General features: G+C 42.8%; 1 protein-coding gene and 1 long non-coding RNA gene across 2 annotated transcripts in view; one reads left to right on the top strand and one right to left on the bottom strand.

The window, feature by feature from the left end:
- ZCCHC24 (zinc finger CCHC-type containing 24) overlaps positions 1-21,350 on the top strand; it is an 87,674-nt gene that overhangs the window by 58,937 nt on the left and 7,387 nt on the right. The window contains exon 3 of the mRNA XM_026036580.1: positions 19,033-19,197. Coding sequence (XP_025892365.1) covers positions 19,033-19,197 — 165 coding nt within the window. The remainder of the gene's footprint in view (positions 1-19,032; positions 19,198-21,350) is intronic.
- The window catches only part of LOC112945062, a 77,283-nt gene that overhangs the window by 39,517 nt on the left and 16,416 nt on the right, over positions 1-21,350 (bottom strand). The gene's annotated exons all lie outside the window — the stretch shown is intronic.

The following is a 21,350-nucleotide window of genomic DNA, read 5'->3' on the forward strand; positions in this document are numbered from 1 at the left end:
GTTCACTGCCTGGGTTGGTCTTGCTTTAGAGCACAGGACTGTCCCTAAGGGTTAGTTATGCAGGTCATGACATCCTAAATCTCCAGAGCACTAAGCACAGGGTGTTCATTTTCAAAGTGCTATATATACTAGCCTATTTCACTAAGACTACAAAAATTTGTACAAACTGAGGGCTGGCAAGTTTATTTCCATTTTCAGTGCAGTAGAGATTTTTTTCGTCTCTCTGGATTTTTACAGAAAACATTTTTGTGAACTCCAGACACTGCAACTGCTCATTAAAATGTCCAACCAATACCAACAAAATTTTTAAAAATGCTAGTATGCACATATCTGCTATGGACTGCAGCATAACCATAACCACAAAAGTCGACAGGTTCAGGCTGAAAAGACAGAGACCACCGAGGCCCTCTGAACAAGCAGAACACTCCAAGTGTCACCTGCAGGCTTGTTAAAGGCATCATCTCAAGTGTGTCCAAGACAGATACCGAAAATTGCTTTTACATTATTCCTCCAATTTTAGTTAAGTGCAAAGTATATTTTGCATATAATTTTACGCTTAGATTTTCTTTTTGAAGATAGGAGGATGAATCATTAAGTGGGTTTGCTTGAGGAAGTCCTACAGTATCTAGGCTTTGGGCCATTTTGTGACCACTAGTTTAAAAAAAAAATGAAACGAAAACCACATAGGCCCAGTGTACAGTTCAGAAGTAACACCAGGGAAGGGTTTTCCCTCTTTCTGCCCGAGGTTGCTGATCCCAAGTGTCTACAGAATTGATTAGGCTGATACTGAAAGGTCGGAAGCAGGATGGAGCAAAGGGAGGGTTAAGACAACACAGTAGCAACTTAAACAGCATACTTAATCCTTCAGTATTTATTAAAGATTTGGCTAATTATATGGCTTAAATTCAATCCGATCTGTGCCTTCCCTACATGAACATCTTGGACAGCCTCTTGTCTGGTTGACAGATACTCATCAAAGCACAGATAAAAATACAGCTCTCCGAAGGAACGCTTCGCCTGTGGCAGGAGATATGTCTTACAAGAGTTAAGGGAGAGCTCACTGGAGCAGGCCCAGCACAGCCTGGATGCGAGCCAGGACACAGAGAAACCTCCATAATGGCACTGATGGATGACCTTGTTCTGGCAACAGAGAGAGAACACATCCATTTTCTTCATCCTGCACCTCTTTAGTGTCTGACACCCCTGGCCATGAAACACAGCTGTTGCACCAAGAAGAGGTGGCAGACAACTAGAGTAATGTGTTAAAACGGCTTTGGTCTCCTGGAAGCAGAATAGCACCTCCAATAGTTGTCCTGCTTCCGTGACTCTTTCTTGAGGTGTCCCACAAGAACGACTTCTTCCTCTGCTCTCTTACTATATCTGCTTGCAATTACTAGGTAAGGTGGTTGCATTTAAAAACTGGCAATGCGTTTGTGACACAGACAGCTCTGGCTGGTTTCCCTGCCTGCAACCATATCACTGCCACTCAGGGGTCCGTGCTCCGTGGGGCAAATTGAATTCATGGATGAAAAACAGCTGCTTGACGCTGAACTCGAGCGAAAGCTGATGCTGGCAACCAGCAAAGAGAGGTTTTGGAAGTGTTTTAAGATTAGTACGATCTCAAGATTGGGCACATTTAGTCACTCCTAGGAATGTTATGGTGTTTTCCCTGAGACTAACTGGTAATTATCAAGCAGTGCTTCTCTTCCCTTTAACAACTGTGGTTTAGTTTCTCTCTGCAGCAAGTGTGCCTTACTTATTCACCTCTTATTCACCTCCTTGTCACCACCACCGTTTATACCTGAATACAACACCCTACACCCTTAGGAAGCTACAGGTATTCRGGAAGAGCAAAACATGTTTCCTTAGCAATTCAGTGTCACCTTTTGCTCTGTTTTCCACAGAACAGAAGTTCAGGATGGATCACATGCCAAGATCCTAAAACTACTTTCCTTGAGAGGATGAGAGATCCTAAACATCTTTGGGTCCTTAAAAAAATTCTCATCTTGCTCCATGTACTGGGCCATATTACCTAGAAGCACATGKTTTCCTGAAGAAGATCACCAGGAATTTCCCTAGCACTTGTCCCCAGAGGCCAGAAGTTGTCTTAAAGAGGGAGTCCTAGCGCCAGGAATAACTATGTTCAGGAGCAAAGGATCTCCACAAACCTCACTGTGAGGTCTGCACACTTTGAGTTTTTCTACCTCTAAAGACATAACAAAGTATGGATATTTACAGTACATAGAGTGAAAGAAAAATCCTGCCAAATACCAACATTTCCGATGCATTAAGAAGAGTGACAGAGGTATCTGACTGATGGTAGGTTATAAGGTACTATGTGAMAGCACATAGGTCTGAACACTGAGGACAAGTTAGGCCAGTGACAAGTGCCTGTATTTTAACCAGTGTCACCACTCCCAATCTCGGAAATGTATTTTCTGCAGGGCTAGCAGGAACCAGGCCCTTGGAGGCACCGTGAAACAAGGCAGTTCAGCTCGACACTGGAGATCAAGCAGAGGTGCAGGGACTGCTGCAGCTGCTCTGCTGCCCTGCACCTCAATGTGCTTCTCTTCTTTCTCGGGAACACTTAGGTGTTTCACGGTGCCTTCAGAACTACGTTGTCAYCAGAACAATTCCAGAGTACTTCCTTGCCAACATCCCTTCAAGATGACTATTCACCATTACCTATTTCCCAAGGAAAACCTTGCATTTCTAAAACACTTTTCACAGTCTGACTGCAAGTTATGTGCTCACTTTTTCGATCCAACCTGTTAGGTAACCAGCTGATCTTGGTTTCCTATATATGAAGCCATGAAACATCTGTTTCATAAAAAGAGTGAAAGATAATGGTTATGTGGCTATAGTCTTCAGGCAAAGCTTTGTAGTCCTTTTCTCTAACGCCTCTGGTTTGACACATTTAGTCATAACAGAACTCCCTCAGCTGGCACTAACCGCAGGGTGCAATTGATATAAAGTATTTGGGGGACAATGCTGAGCTGATTACACACTCAATTATCTTTTTCATTACTATTTACAGGAAACATTTATATAGTTTAAGCTACATAAATTGAATGTGTAAGATCACTGTGTTTAATAACAAAGAACCCTTTAAGGATAAAGGAAAACCAGCTTAAAGACAGGCATAGTAAGAAAAAAATAAAGAAAAAAAAAAGAAAAGAAAAAGAAAAAAAATAAAAATGACTTCCACCCAACCCCGGCTCACAAACACACTCCACTATGATGCATAGGCTATGAACTAATGGACATAAACTTTTAAAGAGAGCAGCTAGACTGTTTTGCTATCTTGAATGGCCCTAGGATGTTTTTAAATATCTATAATAAGGAAAAACTGATGCATATATCATCAGTGATGGCAAATGAAGTTCTGATGACTGTTCTTAAAGCTTTTCAGAAGTCTCAAAACATTCAAGTTTGCTATGCCCACATGGTATAGAACTGAAGTATTTCCCATTTCACAATTCAGAAGCTGAAGCACAGAAAAAGCAGCCAAACTGAAGCTCAAATAAAGTTTAGAAACTAAGCTRCATACAAAGGCTTTGCAACTGCTGGACCCCTTCTAACGCTCTTTTTGACCAGAGCTATATTCACTATTTTAAGAACAGAACACTCTGACTGCTCATTGAAAAAGAAGGACCTACTGTTAATTGCWGGAGAAGCTGCTGAGAGAGCAGAGATGCTGAGAGTGCACAGATAGAGAGAGCACTTCTGATATATACATCTCTATGCAACATAATTTGATATAAACACTGCACTTCCTTACTATGATGCATATTGCAGTGATTATGTGATTCTGCATATTTTACTCTCCATAATATCTTTATGTTTCTAATTTTTTTCCACTCAAGCCAGTCTTTTTACTCACTTCAGATCACATCTGTAGTTTCCTGTCCATGCACTCCCAAGAGCTCCCTTTACTCCTTTTTTCTACATTTCTAAACAGAAAAAGGATTGTCAAGGCTATTGTTGCATATCCAGGGAGGGGRACAGGGCAGGCAGAGTGGGAAGGAATTTGCAATGACTTGTGTGACTTTGAGGACATGACTTCAATTCACACTGTTTAAACCCTAGTCTTGAGTCATGGTTTAGCAATAAGGCACTTATTATGTGTGTTTATATTGTGAATGGTTTAGAGAAACAACACTGGATTGCACATATGCAAATAAGATAAAGCAGAAGGCCTCTCCAGTTCTCCTTTCATACACAGAATGATCAATTTAAAAAAGAAGTGGCTGATGGGCAGTCTCTAAAATGATCAGTTGCACCATGTTTCCCTGAAGGCATCCTGGCCACCCCAAGGTGAAGCTGCTTGGTGTGTGTTGTCCACAGGCCAGCTGTGCATGGTGTCACGCAACCAAAGCTCTCCATGCAGTCATYTGAAGAGATTAACAAACACCGTTGACACACATTTCTTCATTTTCCAGAAGGACCTGGAATTGTTTAGAATACAATTTCTCCTCCCGGGACCTCTTGGCTATCTCTTTGATAAGAGAGGGAGCTGAGGCGCACTTCCAGTATCAATGAACCTTCTGTCAATTTTCACTGTGCTCAAAATTTCATATGAAAACTATTTAACTAAAAGCTCAACTGATGATCCCTCTAACAATGACATTACATCAATCTGAACTGTAACATTCACTATTTTAAGGAATGTCCCCTACATTTGCCGAGTAAAACGTATATGCATCAAGTTAAATAAAAATAACTCATACTGTTCTTTCTTTTCCGAGTAGGAAAAAACAAAAGTGCTTACTGAATCCATTCTTATCTCTCTATATTCTTATCTTAATGCTGCCATTAGAAGTCTCCTAGATTTTTAATAATTAGGCATTGTGATAAAAAACTGCTTCAGCTTCCCCAAGCCGATTGAAACTCCCATTGTGATTAACGCAGCCTGACATTTGGTAGCTATTAGAAATTTTCTTTCTTCCTCTTCCTGAAGACCCTGGATTCTGAACATACCCCAATATTTTTAGCTAAATGATTTCTTACTGTGAAGAGTTAAGAAGAGTGCAAAGCACAAAACACAAACTGGTGCTCTTTTCCATCCCAAAGGTAGCTGCATATCCATACCAGAAGGTATATTCTGTTTGCTGAGTGCTTTGGATTAGAGCTGGGTGCAAAAGAGCCAACTGTTATTGATGTTATTGGTGGCCGGCAAAATGCACTTCATTTTTCACAAGACAGCCACCTCAGCAAGGAGGTTTGATAATGCTTTGACAGAGCTTTGTCAAAGGACAAGTCAGAATAGAGCCACCAGGTCTGACATTATGAAGTCTTCCCAGATCTCCACACCAGGATTAACCATCCCTGCACACAGCTCTGTGCAGTTTCATTTCTAAGCAGGCGTAGTGCTCACACTCAGTTTRTAGATAATCCCATAGTTAGAAATCTGGTGGATCTCAATGAGCTGAAAAACCTCTTAGTTACTTGGTGCTATCTTTAGCTACCTACATGAATTCAACAAGTACCAGAGCAGCCAACATTGTTTGTTAGGAGCCTGCTGACTTAGAGGGCACATTGTCAAAAGGACTACATCTCTCATCTTGTCTGTGGTGGATTTTCTCCTGTCCCTCACCAATCTGCACTGTTTATTAGGATGTTCAAGGGAGAGCAGACTTCTGTTACTGAGTCTTATTACTTCTCCCTGGTACCAGTGTTGAACTCACAACTGTCCCAAGTAATTGCAGGGGCCTCCTGTTGCTAGCAATAGATGGGAGACAGTCTTGGATATCAGAATTATAGCTGTATCCACATATAAATTAAGGCTGAAGATAGATGCGTTTCTTGTAGGTTTAATTTTGCAAAGCACAAACCTGTGCAGGTGAATGGCAGAAGTCTATGATTATTGAAGACTGGGCTCCCTTGAAAGAAAGGCCATTGCTGTCAGTCAACTGGCCTAAAAAATAAAACCTGAATCTGCCCTGTGACCCCAGCTGAAGACATGGTCAGCAGAGGCCAACCTTGAGACAAATGGCAGCTCCAGTGGAGTTCAAAGCCCGACAGAAGAACTTTTTCTTTCCCCTGGAGGGATTTTTCCTGAGGCGCCTTGCTCGTCTCCTGGCTTGCTGAATGCTCCCATTGTTCCCATCAGCTTGACAAATACCAGGGTTACAGAATAATGATGACATTTCTGCTGTGGTATTAGGGTTGAGAAAGGGGATTATTCTGACCAGAGCTGGCTGGGAGACAGCGTGGAGAGGGAGACTGCGTGATGAGATTATTTGTGCTATGACAAGGAGGCCCTTGAAGGCCTTGGAGGAAACCAAACACAGGACCTGTGTGTGGGGAGACGCACACGCACCCTCACGCACGCAGGCAGCGCCCGGGGCCAAGTTTCTCACTTCATGGCACACCTGTCAGTTTGACAGCTTCCTTCTGAGGCGGTTTCATTATGTCCAAGCATATAAAGGAACAGCTGCACTTGTGATCAAGGACCCAAGGAGCCCGCAGCGCTGGCTCAGCCCGAGAGAGCGGAAACGGGCTGGCTGCTTCTTTTGTTTTGTTTTGAAAATCAAGGGTTTGTGTTGAGACTGTGAAGGATAATGAGCCTCTCTCTAGACACACACAGAGCTGCACATCCCACCAAAACGTACAGAGCAGATAAAATTAACTGCTCCTTGGAAAGGCTGGGAAAGCGAGGGACTAGGAAGCATTAGCTGCTGTGCCAACTGCTACACAAGAGGCTCAAGTCAGCGGCTTTCCAAAACAGCACAGCCTTTATGGTAGTCCTCAGTCTGGGACAGAACATCCCTGAGACTCAGAGCCCTAGAATAAGACGGGCAGGATGCACTTAATCTGTATTCATCTCGTTTTTCATCAGTCCATAGTTATTTTAATCAATAATGCTACTGAAATACACCCATGTAACAGAGTATCCTGATTTCAAAAACAAAAATCAGAGAGCCTTGATAAGACCTTCTCAATGTACTGATTTTTTTTTTTCCCCCCCTTTTCAGGATCAAGGTAAATTTGCATCTATTTTCTCTGTAAAGCCAGAGCAGACATGAATCCTTATCCTGTTCTTAGAGCAGCATCTCTCTGAGGAAGAATCAGATAAATGACAAAAGGGGTAAAAAAAATAGAAAAAGAGGGGAAAGGATTGAGTGTGCATCTCTGTTACCTCCATTTCCATCCCACCTCTGCAACCATCTTCTGTTGTCTTCCCTGCAAATACTGACAAAGATACTTCATATCAGCTGCCCCTTGCACAGCACCCCTTCAAAAGGGAATAGTTTCCTGGACTTCAACAAACAGTACAAARGCAGACAGCCTCCGGCACAGATGCTCTGCAGCCTTTGTGCAGCCTGCACAAAGCCCTGTCATGTCTTCCATGCCCTGCAGTTCCTTGGTGGATCCTCAACTCTCGTAACATTTCTACAGTAGTATGCATTCATCCTTGCCATCGTTTAATCATGATCTTTTCACTGCCCATGACTGTTGGACTGTCAGAAATACATAAATCTGCTCGGACAAAAGTCCAATTAGATATTCCAAAAAGAGGGAAAGAGCACCTTAGGAAAAAATCACTCCTAGAAAATGTGCAGTAGCTGAACCCTGCAGCTGTCCCCACCATGTACTTTTTTGTGCAACATGTTCTTAAATAGTAAAATTGATCTCGAATAGGGTATTTTGTTTGATTGGCATCAATGGCAGTTTCTCCCTAGAAGCTAGGCTGACATTTACTTCTCCACCTTGCAGTCTATGAGATAGTTTCCTGAAAGCTGCAGCTATCAGATCCTGCAACACGCAGGAACTCCAGCCCTCTCGAGTCAGGATGTTCTTAGAATATGCTGTCACTGCAAGCGGATACCAAACACTCATCAAAAGCATTTGCTTTGATCAATTACCTTTCCTTTTACTTTCTGCTAATCTCTGTTAGCTAAAGCCACTGTTGAACCACACGGTTCAGAATAATGTAGAACCACACCAAGTCCATAGTCACTTCCAAACTCACCACTCCAACCACGGTTAGGAAACAACCACCCACAGCAGTGTTGGTGCCCATTAGATTTATTTCCCCCACACTAAGGCGGTCTGAATCAGTCAAGCAAACCACAAAGTCTGACAGAGCACCTATTAGTCCAGGGCTAAGCACAAGCCAAATGTCTAGTTTTGAACTTGGTTTGTACAATGGGTACTGGGGCAAAGATCTCAGTTCACATTCCTATTAACAGTAGCTCTGTTAAAGAAGAGCTGCGAGAAGAGCACATTGAGGCAGGGAACTTCTTTTTTCCCCTCTTTGTTAGCAAAAATGACTAAACTCTTCCTTTTGTTCAAAAGCTGAGCAAACCCGCACTGAAATGCAGGCAGAGCCAGAGAGATTAGCCCACATATATCTGACTTCATACTCTGATGGCTTGTGGATGGTCACCCATACAGATGGGTGTATTCTGGACACGACTGGTCTAAACAACAACAATAACTGCTTTGTTCTTGCCTTGCAACGGAGCGCGGTGCTAGCTCTGCATGCGCAGCGACACAATGCACGCTGTTCCTCACAGCTTTGCTCCTGGTGGGAGAGCAGCCATGCAGAGACCCCACTGTCCTGGGGTTACTGCTRGGGAGAAGGCACAATTGCTCTGTGAAGCATCATTCATCAGGGCCCATCTGCTTGGTGCTTAGGTTCAGTGGATGTCAAAGAATGTGGAGCTACTAATGGGCCTCCGGCTGCTCCCCCTTTGCCTCAGCTGCCAGCAGCAGATCTGGGGGTGCTGCCAGTGCCCCAGATCCAGAGCCATCCAGAGGGACAGGCTCCCGCGGTGACAACCAGCTCTCCACACACGGACAGGAAAGTGGCGACTTCCAGGAAGTGGGATTTTAGATTCCGATGATAAGGAAGTGCTGTGTGTGCCTTTGACAAAAGAAAGTTTAAATATAGGAAAAGCTGTCTCAGGCTACTGTTGAAATATATTGGGAAGGTTGCAAAAGATTGAATAGTTTTCCTTTTCAAAGAAAGAGTAGATAAATAATTAATGGATAAAAGCAGTTGCATAGAAATCTCATCTGCTTGTAATAAAGTGGGGACTACAACTCCTTCTTATAGAAAGTTACTCTTTTCTTTCACTCCTCTATGTTCTAGTGAACACAGACCTTCCCTTCAATATTTTTAAAAGCAATGATTATTTTCATCTCAAATGTTCTCTCTCTATTCCTCCACTCTATGGAAATCTAAAAATAGATGCATATTCCAAAAGATATAATTTCTTACACTATATCCAGACAGCCTAGTGGCAGTCAGGAGTTTCCTATTTGACCAGAGATTTCATTTCTCTCAGAAGACACAGATGTGAACCAAAGCATGCAACTGATTCAACGTATGACCTCTCTGTTTCACAAGAAGTTCCAGATGTGTGTTCTTCTCCTGGTTTGTTTTGTGATATTTATTCTCGGACTTCACAGCTTAGAGGAATAAAACCAGTAGTAGTAAAGAGTTAGCTCAACTACAACTTTCAACAAGTATCTAAATCGTTGAGAAAGCTGTTTACAAATTTTGTTTTGTGTTTTCTATGCATCAGGCCTCTCCTAGATGTCGTTTCTCATCTTCCGCTCTAGCCTTTCACTCTGATATGAGAAGATCTCTTGACTAACACTTCGACCGCGTTGAGTGCTCACTTATTAGCATTCTCACCTCATTGCTCTGATTGAAAGCAGCCCTTCCTCATCTTCAAGGATCTACCAATTTCTGCATATGGCCAAATAAGATTTTATGGACGCAGGGGCTCCGGGTGCACAGAGCTCACATGGGGCCACTGYGAGTAGGAAAGGTGGGTTTCTGAGGCTTCTCTCTAGGCATCGTGCTCATGTGCATCAGAATATTTCCAGAGGAAAGGATACCAAGGTTAGGGAAAACCATCTCTATTGTGTTATTAAACATAATACACATTTTTGCAGTGTAGATAGCAGCAGATGAAGTAATGTTTCATGTTTGGGCTGTGCATAGCATGTATTCTTTCCAGGCTCAACAAGAATGTTGTAATTTAAAGCAGGCTGACAGACTCAACTAGTGTTTTTGCATGTCATCCCGGAGACGGCATCAGGGAAGGGGAGGGCAGGGAAGGAGGTTGAGGTGGGGAAAGCCAGGCTGGTTGCTCATCTGGTCTCTATTTCCTTTCCCTGTTCCTGCATAGTTCAAGCCCTGGGCCTGCTCCAGCTAGAAGCCGTGGCCCTCTTGCTGTGGTATTTCATCTTGCAGAAGGACAGGCTGTGGCCTAAGCACGCTAGTATCCTGGGAGCCCCCCTTTCATTTCTTTGGGGGTCCAGAGGCTAGATGGGGTGTCAGGAGTCTTTGCACCACTTTGTTGCAGGAGGAACAGTTCAAAGGGCCCATGCATTATCCTTAGCATGAAGAATTCCCTAACAGGAAATGTTTATAACAACTGCACACCTACTTGCCCTACCTCCAGCCCCGTGGCTGTGTGGAGGCATCGGGGGAGATGTCACAAGCAGTTAAATACAAAGCGACKTTTCGACTAATTTAACCAAACAGATTTTAGGGAAAAGAAAAAACATACTGCAGAAAACATCTGCTGAGCAGAGCCTTTAAAAAAATGTCTCAAGAGGTGAGGTCAGGCTCACTGGTAACAGGCCTCTAGCAGTACGCRTGCAAAAAAACCCTGAGAACTGCACAGCTCAGATTTTCATATACTGACCAATTTTGCCRTAGCAAACATTAATTATACTCTCACACTAGAAAGCAGGCTAGTACTGTCCAGGTTCCAAGCAAAAAAAAAAGAGGCAAAGAGACCAAGTAACTTGTCCACAAACTTACAGAAAGAAGCTGTAGTCAGGCCAGAAATTAAACCCAGACCTCCAGAGGCCCCATCCATGCCTTAACCACCACATCACGTTCTTTTGGTCGTGATTTTCCCCTGGTGGATTTCTCTTAGTTTAGTCACACCCGTTCTTTTGCTTCAGCAGGTTATGTCAACTTCCAGTCACCTAGACATTCATCATCCTATATTTACTCTGTAAAGCAGGTGTTGAATAAGAAGAGTTGAATGAGATGCTGTCCTTGTAAAAGTARTAGGAAGGAAGAAGGCTGCCAATAGTGCTAATGCAGGACTTYACAAAGCCAGTAAAGCAGCAGAGGAAACTGCCTCCCACCGGCACCTACAGCCCTTTCAGGCTTAATCCAGGCCCTTCCTCTGTTCCTATGTGCTTTGCTTCTGGACAGGTCCCATGACCTGTGAGGACGCAAGAGGTCTACCAGAGCTGGTGCACTGCTCGTTAGAGGACAAGCGATAGTCATCTCTAGACCTGCCAACTCGTCATCAGCACAGTGCCCCAGCTGCATCATATTAGCCCTAGGAGAAATCCGAAACCTGCCCAAAGCCATCTAAGTGTGGACCAATTAAACGGGTCCTACAGGAACAAAAATATGAGTCGTGATCTCAGCTTGGAAAAGTCTCAGTACAGCAAGGGTGTGAGCCTCGCTACTCCAAAAMTCTAACTACCAAACAAAATGCCAACATTTTTAATACAGTGTGCTAGGAGAAGGGAAGGGGGAAGGGAGAAGGAGGGTATCACTATTGTAAGTTTTCAAGCAACAAATGAAGAGGGACAAAAGAGTCCACACATCAGGAAACTATTAAAATGAATACATTCCTAGTTGCTTCATAATTAATTCAGCATGGCCAATTTTGTATCAGAGAAGGGGAAAGAAAGATTTCAACCACTTCCTTTTATCTCAAGCTGTTTGGAAGAATATGATCTTGTAACACTGAAAAGAAGTGCCTCACTGCATCGCAGCAGGCGAGTGTAATTTTAACTCTTCTACATGCCTAATTTGATATGCAAATCTCTTTTCTGTATGTCATACTATACTTAAATTATACAGCAGACACCCAGGTTCATTTAGGCTCTACTCATCCCCGCTCTCTGCATGCCCTCTTTTTTACTTCATATTGCATTAACACACTGAGAACAGTTTTCACTGCCTTGTTCCCCAAGAGAATTTTTTCAGGAGGTTTGCTTTGTTGTGTAAGTTAACATTTGGTTCACATTTTGATAGTTATCTTCATCTGCATAGGGGCCAGAGACCTATTCTTGCCCTGTTCTTGAGATTCTAGGTTCTGGGTTAGGCTGAATTATGCAACACTTTCCAAAAAAAAAAAAAAAAAAGTTCATTAAACAGCTATTAATATGCTCAATTAATTCCATTGTTCTCACGTTTTTATAGGAACAAGTGTATTAAAACTGTGGCTGGCTCAAATATAAATGATTAGTTTGGAAGTTCTTTTACGGTAACTGAACAAGCAAGGAGCAGCACACAGGTTAAAAAAATCCTTGAAGTCCACATAACCAAGATAATTGCAGCCACATGAGATGCAGACACGAAGGGAAATGCAGGATTGCAAAACGACATCTCCATCCTACAAATGCTGAGCTGAGGCACATTCTGCTTATGTGACACGACCAAAGTCARACAGGAAAGCCATCAGAGCTACACACTCAAATGTTGGTAGTCCAAGACTCATTGCTTCATCACATTACCATTTTTTCCAATTCCCTTTCCATCACACTACTTRTTTTTGTCACTGCTTGTGCAAATATCTTTGAGTCTTTAAAAAGTCAGAAGCTCACGAAACAGTTTATTATCATGTAGTCAATGCAGTTGGTTTCTTAGACTGTATGGTACTGAGATTTTTTTATGCTTTCCATTCCTGTACTGGCTATAGAGCTAAGCCTAGGATGAGTGGAGGAAGTCTGCACCATCAACTCCTCGRAGCTTTCAGTGTTTGTTCACTGACACATCAGATAGTAACTCATATTTGACACTTCTGCACATATCGTGCTTCCAGCTGACATAGTACAGAAAGAGCGTTATMTATCTTCAGCCCAAGGACGGTTCTAATGACCATCTCAACTAGGCATTTTGCAAGAAAAGAAAAGCCTTTGTTCCAAAAGCATGGCTAGGATTCTGAAAATTCTGCACAACCAGATTTTGATTTGAATGTTAGAATGTTTGCCAAGCCAGCTCCTTGGATTTCTAGACTTTGATCAGCACATCCATGACAASCCTGCCTCTTGCTTTAATCAGCATCAGAAACCATGTGTGTGTTATTAATAACAAGTACCACCAAATCTTACTCTTGGTTTACCGTCGTGAAAACAAGATCAAAATCACAGCTAACATGCAACATGTTGAAAATGCTCATTTTCTGAAGCAGTTGAGATATATATTTGCTCACCTATTAAAATGACAAAAATAAAATTGATCTTCTGCCCTTTCAAAAGATACCTGTAAACAGTTCACCAATACAGGTTACTTGATGCACTCTCCTAAATATTCTCCTCMAAAGTGAGGTCTGGGAAATGAAAACATGTTTGCAACACAGCAGAAGTACGATATTTGTTCAAGTGCAATAAAAAGATGACTCTTGTTTTGGATTGCATGCTACACAAACTTGCATATTTTTTCCTCCTTCTAATGCTCTATTCCTGGAAAACTGCATTCCACTCTGAACACCACCCAGCTAGAAAGACACTGACCTAATGGAGTCACATCCTAGAAGAGCAAGAGAAAGGAACAGGAATTATTGTCATAACAGGAAGGATCAAAAGGGCTAAGGGCTATATATGTCCCTCTAAAGAGGCAGAGGAACAGAGCCTGGAGAGGAGCAGCTATGAGGGATGTAAGAATAGTCCAAAACATTTTTAAAACAGGCAGAACAAAGATTAAAAAAAAAAAAAAAAGACTACGTCTATGCTAAGCATGCGAATAAGTATAAAGAAATTAAGCAAGGAAAACAGGTGTATGAGCAAACTTTTGTATACATTAGGCTGTGAAAATGTTTTCCAGGAAAGGTGACAAAATACACTCGCTAGAGAACAGTACACGGTGACTCCAGGAGCTGCAAGCAGACGCATTAAAAGCCAGCCCCACTGGTCTTTCCCCCTCCTTATTTCGTGATCCTCTGGAAGTCTGGGCATCAGCTCCAGCACCTCATGGTGCCTCTCCCGCAGCCCAACTCCCTGGGCAGCAGGAAGGTGCCCATTTGCATTCCGTCCTATGGAAGAGCTAGGGAGAAATCCTGCTGATTTAACCCAGTGACCGACTGCAGCAGCCTCAACATTTTCTGGAACTGGCTCCAGAGCCACCTTGCACGCACGATGAGCAGACTTTCAGCATAAAAGTGCTACAAATGTGAAAGCTTCAAACTAGAAGCTCTTTCCATATTGCCTATTTGCTATGGTATGCAAATTCTGCAAAAACACAGTTCCAAGTCATTCTAATACTGACCACAGTGTCACACATCAGCAACATTATACACCAGCAATGTGGACTATGCACAGAAAGCAAAAATAGGCCAGATTTATTTAGTTCGCTAAACATAACCTCTGTATCTGTCTAGGTAATCTATTGATACTGAAGTTTAAAAGTAATACTAAAATTAGAAAGAATCCAGAAAATGGTTGGTGAATCTAGATATTCCCTTTTATAGGCCATTTTCTGCTGTGCATTTGCATGCGTGTGCCTGGGTCTTGATGCTCTTACACAGCCTTCAGAGCTGAAAAAGGCCACAGAGGATTTAAGTGAATTGCCCAGTACTCTATGACTTGCAGCAGAGCCAGGAACAGAGCCCCAGAACACTCAGCACTTCACAGCAGTCATAATACTTCCTTTTTCTTTTTCCAATTGAACACTTGGGGTATTTCTGCCTTTCTGAACACCATGCATGCAGAGGAGAACAAAATTAAAGTGCTATGAGTGTTTTAACACCATCTGATAGTTGTGCTGACTTACACTGGAGAGTGTCAGAAGGCTCACATTTCAAAATAGAGCTCTGGACCTGGGGCAAATCACTCGGGAGCCAGTCAGTGGACCAAGCTGGTGTTTTCTATTACTGCCTTTCTGCTCTCTTGGAGCAATATCCTTGCACGCAGACCCTCAGAGAGGTCTCCTGCACGGYACTACCTTTCTCCTATGCTCTGTGCCTTTCAGTTAGGCAACTCAAACACAGGAGGAAGACAAAGGGAGGAGAAACATTCAGTAAAATCACCCCTCTGCATTTCACTTTGAGGCAACCCTCCGCAAGTTGCTGTTTATAATGAATCTAGTCTTAAGCAGGGCATGTGGGTGTTTTGTTTTGTTTGTGCTGACTGTGCAAGCTGATACTTTGAGCAAATTGTCCGGGGAAAGCAAAGAGTCCTTCATAGCGTCCCTCACTGCCAAGTGATTTGGCAGATTCCTCCACGAGATGCACAATGCGATAGGTTCTGCTAGAGCGCAGCTGGCCACTTCCCAGCAGAACAGCTCAACTTAAACAATTTTAAAATCTTATTATAGCCAATTTGTGGTTTTGGCTGAGGAAAGACGAGGGATACAAAAAATAGAGGCAGCTGGGTGTCAAAGAAGGATGGAGGAGTGATGTCATTTTCATTGCTGTGCCACACGAAAAAAAAGCACTGGCTTTGCACCCACCCTGGGTCTCATTAAAGCCAACACATGCCCTGCTTTGAGGCACGTGCGTGAGGTACACCTGCAAAGATGATTTCATTTGTCTTCGCATTCCTCTGGATGTMCAGGATAATATATTGCTCCCACACAGCCAGAGGCCGTGAATCAGAGGGCAGGGTCATTTCGCCCCGCTAGCTGCTGCTGGCCCAGCCAGAGCCTGCACAGAGCCGCTGCTGGATCCCTTCAGCTGCAGCACAAGGGAGACCAGCCCCATCAGCTCCGAGCTGTGCCCCGTTCCTTGTTGTTTTTTAAAAACATAAGGACTCTCGTAACAGAAAAGGGTCATTGCCCAACTGGGGATGACGAAGGGGCCATGGAGCAGCCACAGCATCTTTGACCCCTTCCCTCCACCTCCCAAGGGGGTCTCCTAGGGAAGGAAGRCTCTCCTTTCTGCAGGATCCCCCAAAGAAGCACAACAGGCTGTTGTGTAGGCTTAGGTCCAGGCAGAGATATGCTTGAAGGAACAGACACCAGCCATTGCTTAGAGAAAAATCTGTTTGATGACCCCCCAGATGTCTACCTGCACTCATTGCATTAGTCTTTGAAATGTCCATGTGAAAATACCAATAGCTRTTGTAGACCAAAATAGTAACATAGCAGGAGAAACACCAGACAGTTTGTTTTATGGAGTAAACCTGACAAAACACTTCTAAAGTATAGCACAAAATTATCACCTACCCAGACAGAAACAAACTAAAAATGCAGGAAAAAATTGCTCATGTTATGGTTTGCAATCCTATTTGAATATAACTTCAAACACAGTAAGAAWCCCGATAAGGTTTTGCAAAACTTGCATAGCCAAGCGCAGAAACAGTGCCAAACTCTACCTGAGACTAAAAGAAACAGGACAACATATGGTAACAGGGTAACAACATAATATTTTACCATTATGGAAAATGGCATAATGTTGCTAAATTAACTCAGAACAAGTGCTTCATTGCAAAAAGAAAAAGGAAAAATCCTCTACTCTAGAAACCGCAGGATCAAAACACCAACAAGGGTTTACATTAACAGCTTCATATTGGGTTGATACGTGAGGAAAGGCAATAGGAGGTTAATTGCTTAAACAGGGCAAAAGTCAACATTTGTGAAATAAGAGGCTTTAGGCTAATACTAAGCATCAAAGAATGTCTTCTTGCTCTCTCTGCCACTGAATTAAGAAAAAATCTCGAGTGCAAATAGTGTTCCCCCTGCGTTTGGGTGGGCACCAAGGCAGAGTGTCCCCAAGCATGCCCTGCCAGGCAGCGCTGCCTCCTCAGACATGAAGGAGCAGCCTGTTTCTTRGAAATGTTGATGTAACTCAGCTGCGCTGCTGCAGCCACACACTAAATAAATGAGCTCAGGACCTTTCAGACCAGTAGAGTGTCTCACCCAGGTTTTGCCTTCCACCAAATACTTTGACAAACTTGCAGCTTTGTTGGAGCTGGAGGCTGCGGGGAAGGTTGGAGAGGTGCCTTCACTGCTGTCAGTACTAATGATGTTTCTCACTAGAGAAAATGAGSTTTTTTTTGAGAATCCAGATTCCCTGTGGGGCACAGTTTGGAAAACTGGAGATAGGGGAAGGAAAATACCTACTAGGGCAAAGTATAAACATCCATAAAGCACAATAGTGAAACACCTACAGAGAATGTTGTAGTGTTGCCAGCAGAGTAATTAAAGTCATCGACTGAAGAGGGAGCTATGACAGATGAAAAGTTAAAATAAAAATAAATCAGAAGTTTAGTCTAGAGACTGTACCAGGAAATTACCTCTGGAGTCAGGTCTCCTACATTGTTTCGCTGGTTCTGCTTCCGATTTGCTGAGCAAGTCCAAGAGGCCGAATTTTCCAAGTCACATCTAGTTAGGAATTCTTCCCTCGGTGGTGCCCAGCTACACACACACACACACACACACACACACACACACACACACACACACACACACCCTTCAGTGCCCTCCAGTGCCTTTGTGAGGGCAGAGCTTTTCAGCTTGATGCCTCTGAAGTCAATTGCCTAAACTTGAGACACCTGTAGCCATCACCCCCTCCATTCAAAGCAGTCATCTCCAAATATTTCCCCATCTGTAGATTGTGGCTAGTGAAACATATGACCGTGGGAGTTTGATGTTTAAATACTGTTTATGGCTGGCATAACATACTGCAGTGGGAGTGTGATGTCTAAGCATTGTTTATAAACATTTGCAAAGCTTCAGGCACACTGTGCTTCCAAAGTCTGTGCTCTGCCTTCTGGACCTCCACTCCTTCCAAAAGGACTGCTGCTTAATAAGGGTAGATGACTAAGGGAAGCCACATTTACAGGTCTGACTATAGGACAAGTTTGAGTACCACTGAAACTGAGAGCTGTATAATACTTTGCTACTAGTCAGATAACACTTCCCAAGCTGAATCAACAAATAAAGCAATCTCTGAAGCATCAACAAATAAAGCAATCTCTGAAGCCTCAGGGCAAAGAGGGAAAGACCTCCACCATAAGAAGTCCCTGTGCTGAGTTCCTATTGAATTCCTTGAGAACTAAGGGAAGACAGCATGTGGCTTAAGATGTGCTGTGAATTCCTTAGAGATAGAGCCAAATTAAGTGTCCCAAATAAGGATGGCTCCTTACTAACACTACAGAAAAGAGGGGGCAGAAGAGGTTTGGGGTTCTCTTCCTGTGTTCACCAGTAAGCAGGATGGCTGTGCTCAGTGGTCTGTTCCCACTTCTGGCCACACGCAACCGTTKAAGGAACACAGCACACAGCATCTCTGTGAGCCCTGGGAGCTAGAGTCCCCAAGTCCCTGCCAAGCTCAGGTCTTCTGCCAAGCACCTGCTCTTTCAACCCATATTTTCWCATAGAAAACAATTTGAACCTCCACGCTGAGAAATTGTACAAGCTCCCGAAACAAAACAAACCCTTTCCCAGAATGACAGGCCATTTAAATTTTGTAAACTTAATCTGGGAACCTTAAAAAATGCCCTGGAGGTAATTACATACAAATGGACAAAGAACCCTTTGCTAGGTGATGGTACCATTCTGCCACTGCCCAYGAGACAGCATCTCCTGCGAGGCAACAACAAAAAATGCAGCCACTATATGGGCAGTATATCAACATCTTGAAACGCTCAGGTCTCTGGGAATAATGGCCACATCTTCACAACTATCTTCAAAACAGCTGCACGTAATGCTCTCTTGCCCCCCAGCATATCAAGGTATTACCTGTGTTACCATCCTGTCAGACATTTTGGTGAGAATATTTAGAGATATTGAATGTTGACTAAAAAAGCCTGTTTGCAGTAAGAATATTTAGACACCATAACAGCGCATTATATTTGGAGATCCCTTCTTATTTACCTCACAAGGTAGAGATCAGTGAAACATTTTTACAGGGAGGGAAAAACAGTGGGGTTAATCAAAAGTGTGTCTTTGCTCCTCAACCCCAGTTTGCAATTTCCTATATAACAATAATCCTCATGCTAATGAATTGCCAATACCTCCTAATAAAAACTTACTTTTCTACTGCTGTCTCCTGAACTGCTTGGTCATTTATTACTGCTTCCCTTTCTTTGTTTTTTTAGGCTCGCCCAAAAGGAGAAGGTCTGACTCCATACCAGGGCAAGAAACGCTGCTTTGGTGAATACAAGTGTCCTAAATGCAAGAGAAAATGGATGAGTGGAAACTCCTGGGCTAACATGGGACAAGAATGTATCAAGTGCCACATTAATGTTTATCCCCACAAACAGGTAGGAGAACTGCAGACCTGCTGACATACAGGCTTGGAACTAGGCACGTGCCTGYTGAACTTCTAAAACTTGGGTGACTGAAACACACCAATGTAAGAGAACAGGACAAACCAGACAGCTTGTTCCTAGTGAATATCATGAAGAGCTTTTGTGCCACTGTCTATGGCTTTCCATGAATATCAGCACACATTATGGTGGTGCATATAACACACCACAAGAACTCCTCTCAGTCCTAGTAGAACTGGTACCATCAAGGCTGCAGAATCTTAATGTCCCACCTTTCAATAAAAACAGCTCCAGAACAAAATCTACCTATTTCTGCCATAAATATAGACCACAAAGTCTTAATCTTGGATAAAGTCATCAGAAAATAGAGTAAAACAAAGCACAGCAGTAACAGCAGGCCTCATAAAACATATAATTCTTTTCATATTTACACCAGTTTAATATTTTTATTCCGTTGGTGTCAGTGCAGTTATTGCCAATGTTTACTTCATTTTTTGTCCTTTGTTGGGCAGGGTTGAATTTGGTAGAGAAGTTATGTCTGTTTATCAAGATTAATGATAAAAGAAGAATGCTAAGATTAACTCCTGCCAACAAAATCCCTTAGTTAAAAACAGTTAGGCAAGCCAGCGCAGCCAGAGAAGTTTCCCTATTTCAGTAATCCCGAGGATGCCCAAGCAGTGAGTGCCTTTTATTAAGCTGGAAAGTCAAATCTAAGCAACAGCTTTGCTAGGAATCCCACATCTGCAAAGAGGGAGAGTTTAGCCGTCTTATCAGCTATAGCATGACCTTCCCTCCTGCAGACTGAAGCTGTGTATCTCCCTTTCAGCAGCTTCCTGACTCACAGCTGCATTTCCAGCTGCCCAGCTTTCCATATCCTGATGTAAAACCTGGCTTCCAGGTTCCTGTTTTGCCCCATCACAATTGGTTGCGGTCGGACAACCAGTTCAGTGGTTGTTAATGGGAGAKAGGCCAACTGGATGAGCTCATACTTGTCAAATCAGGCTGACTTTGTCAAAGCTGAATTTCCATTTAGAAAGTCAGTTTTGACACCATGAAAAATACGTTTGACCAATACGTTTTGCTACCTTGCATAACCAGAAATTAACCATTTCTAGCTCTCTTCTAGGAAATGGTTTAAGAATAGCTGCTAAATGCATGATACCTAGGATTAATCCTACCAGTTCCAGTACTATCAAATATGAGACATCTGTGAATACAGCTTTCTGAAGAAGTCCAACAGTATTTTACCTCAAGATAGCTGATAYAGAGCAAAGGCAAGAAACATCATGAAAAAGTTTGAATGTGATTTTGCAATATTGTAGAAAATTGCTGTGAATRGAAAGAGTTACTTTAGAAGAATTCAGGAGATGTTGTTTTCCTCAGATGTAACTCTTCGTAGCTGAATCTCAGCAATAGAGCTCTGCATGTGTCAAGTTATCAGCTGTCCACTCATACAAAATAAATCACAGACAAACTGAACAGATGTGCTTGCAATAGGTGGAAGAGAAATTCCTCCACGAGCCTTAAGAGCCTAATTAGCTACCTAGGTGCTTGTAAAATCCTGAAAAGCTTTTTCTGTGGGCAGTTCATACCATTCCATATGACTGGAGGTAAAAGGATGAGGGAAARCATTCTTCTTGTCCAAAGACTATGGCAAGAAGAGGGAAACACATAGAGCGACAAGGAGGAAAAGGAGATAGAAATAGGTTTACTGAGATTTATCCCACCCAGTAATAACTAACTGACCATATTTCCTCCTCTTATACACATATAGCAACACTGCACTGCCATACGTACCCAAGACATTGATTTGGAACTGCTAGTGCCTTGCACCAATATGCATTTCGGTCAAAGAATGCAGGGTCTGAAGTCCTCCACACTGCAGCCCTAAAGTACCTATTTCCCACCTCCTCCATTAGCTTTGCATTTTAGTAGAAGCCTTACTTTAAACTAAGAGTAATTCACCATGCGATGCTTTTTTTTTCTCTCTTGTATAGTAGGAATTATTCTAGTCCACAGTAAATGTATGGCTGAGCCAGTCAATATCATTGCTTCTGCTTACAATCTGAGAAGATATCATTTGTCCTGCTATCTGTCTCTGGGCTAATCAAACTCAATCCAGACCTAAAAATGAGAATTTTGTCCCC

Source organism: Nothoprocta perdicaria, unplaced genomic scaffold (genome assembly GCF_003342845.1).
Source record: "Nothoprocta perdicaria isolate Ctin4 unplaced genomic scaffold, notPer1 scaffold_180, whole genome shotgun sequence".
Classification (NCBI taxonomy): Eukaryota; Metazoa; Chordata; class Aves; order Tinamiformes; family Tinamidae; genus Nothoprocta; species Nothoprocta perdicaria.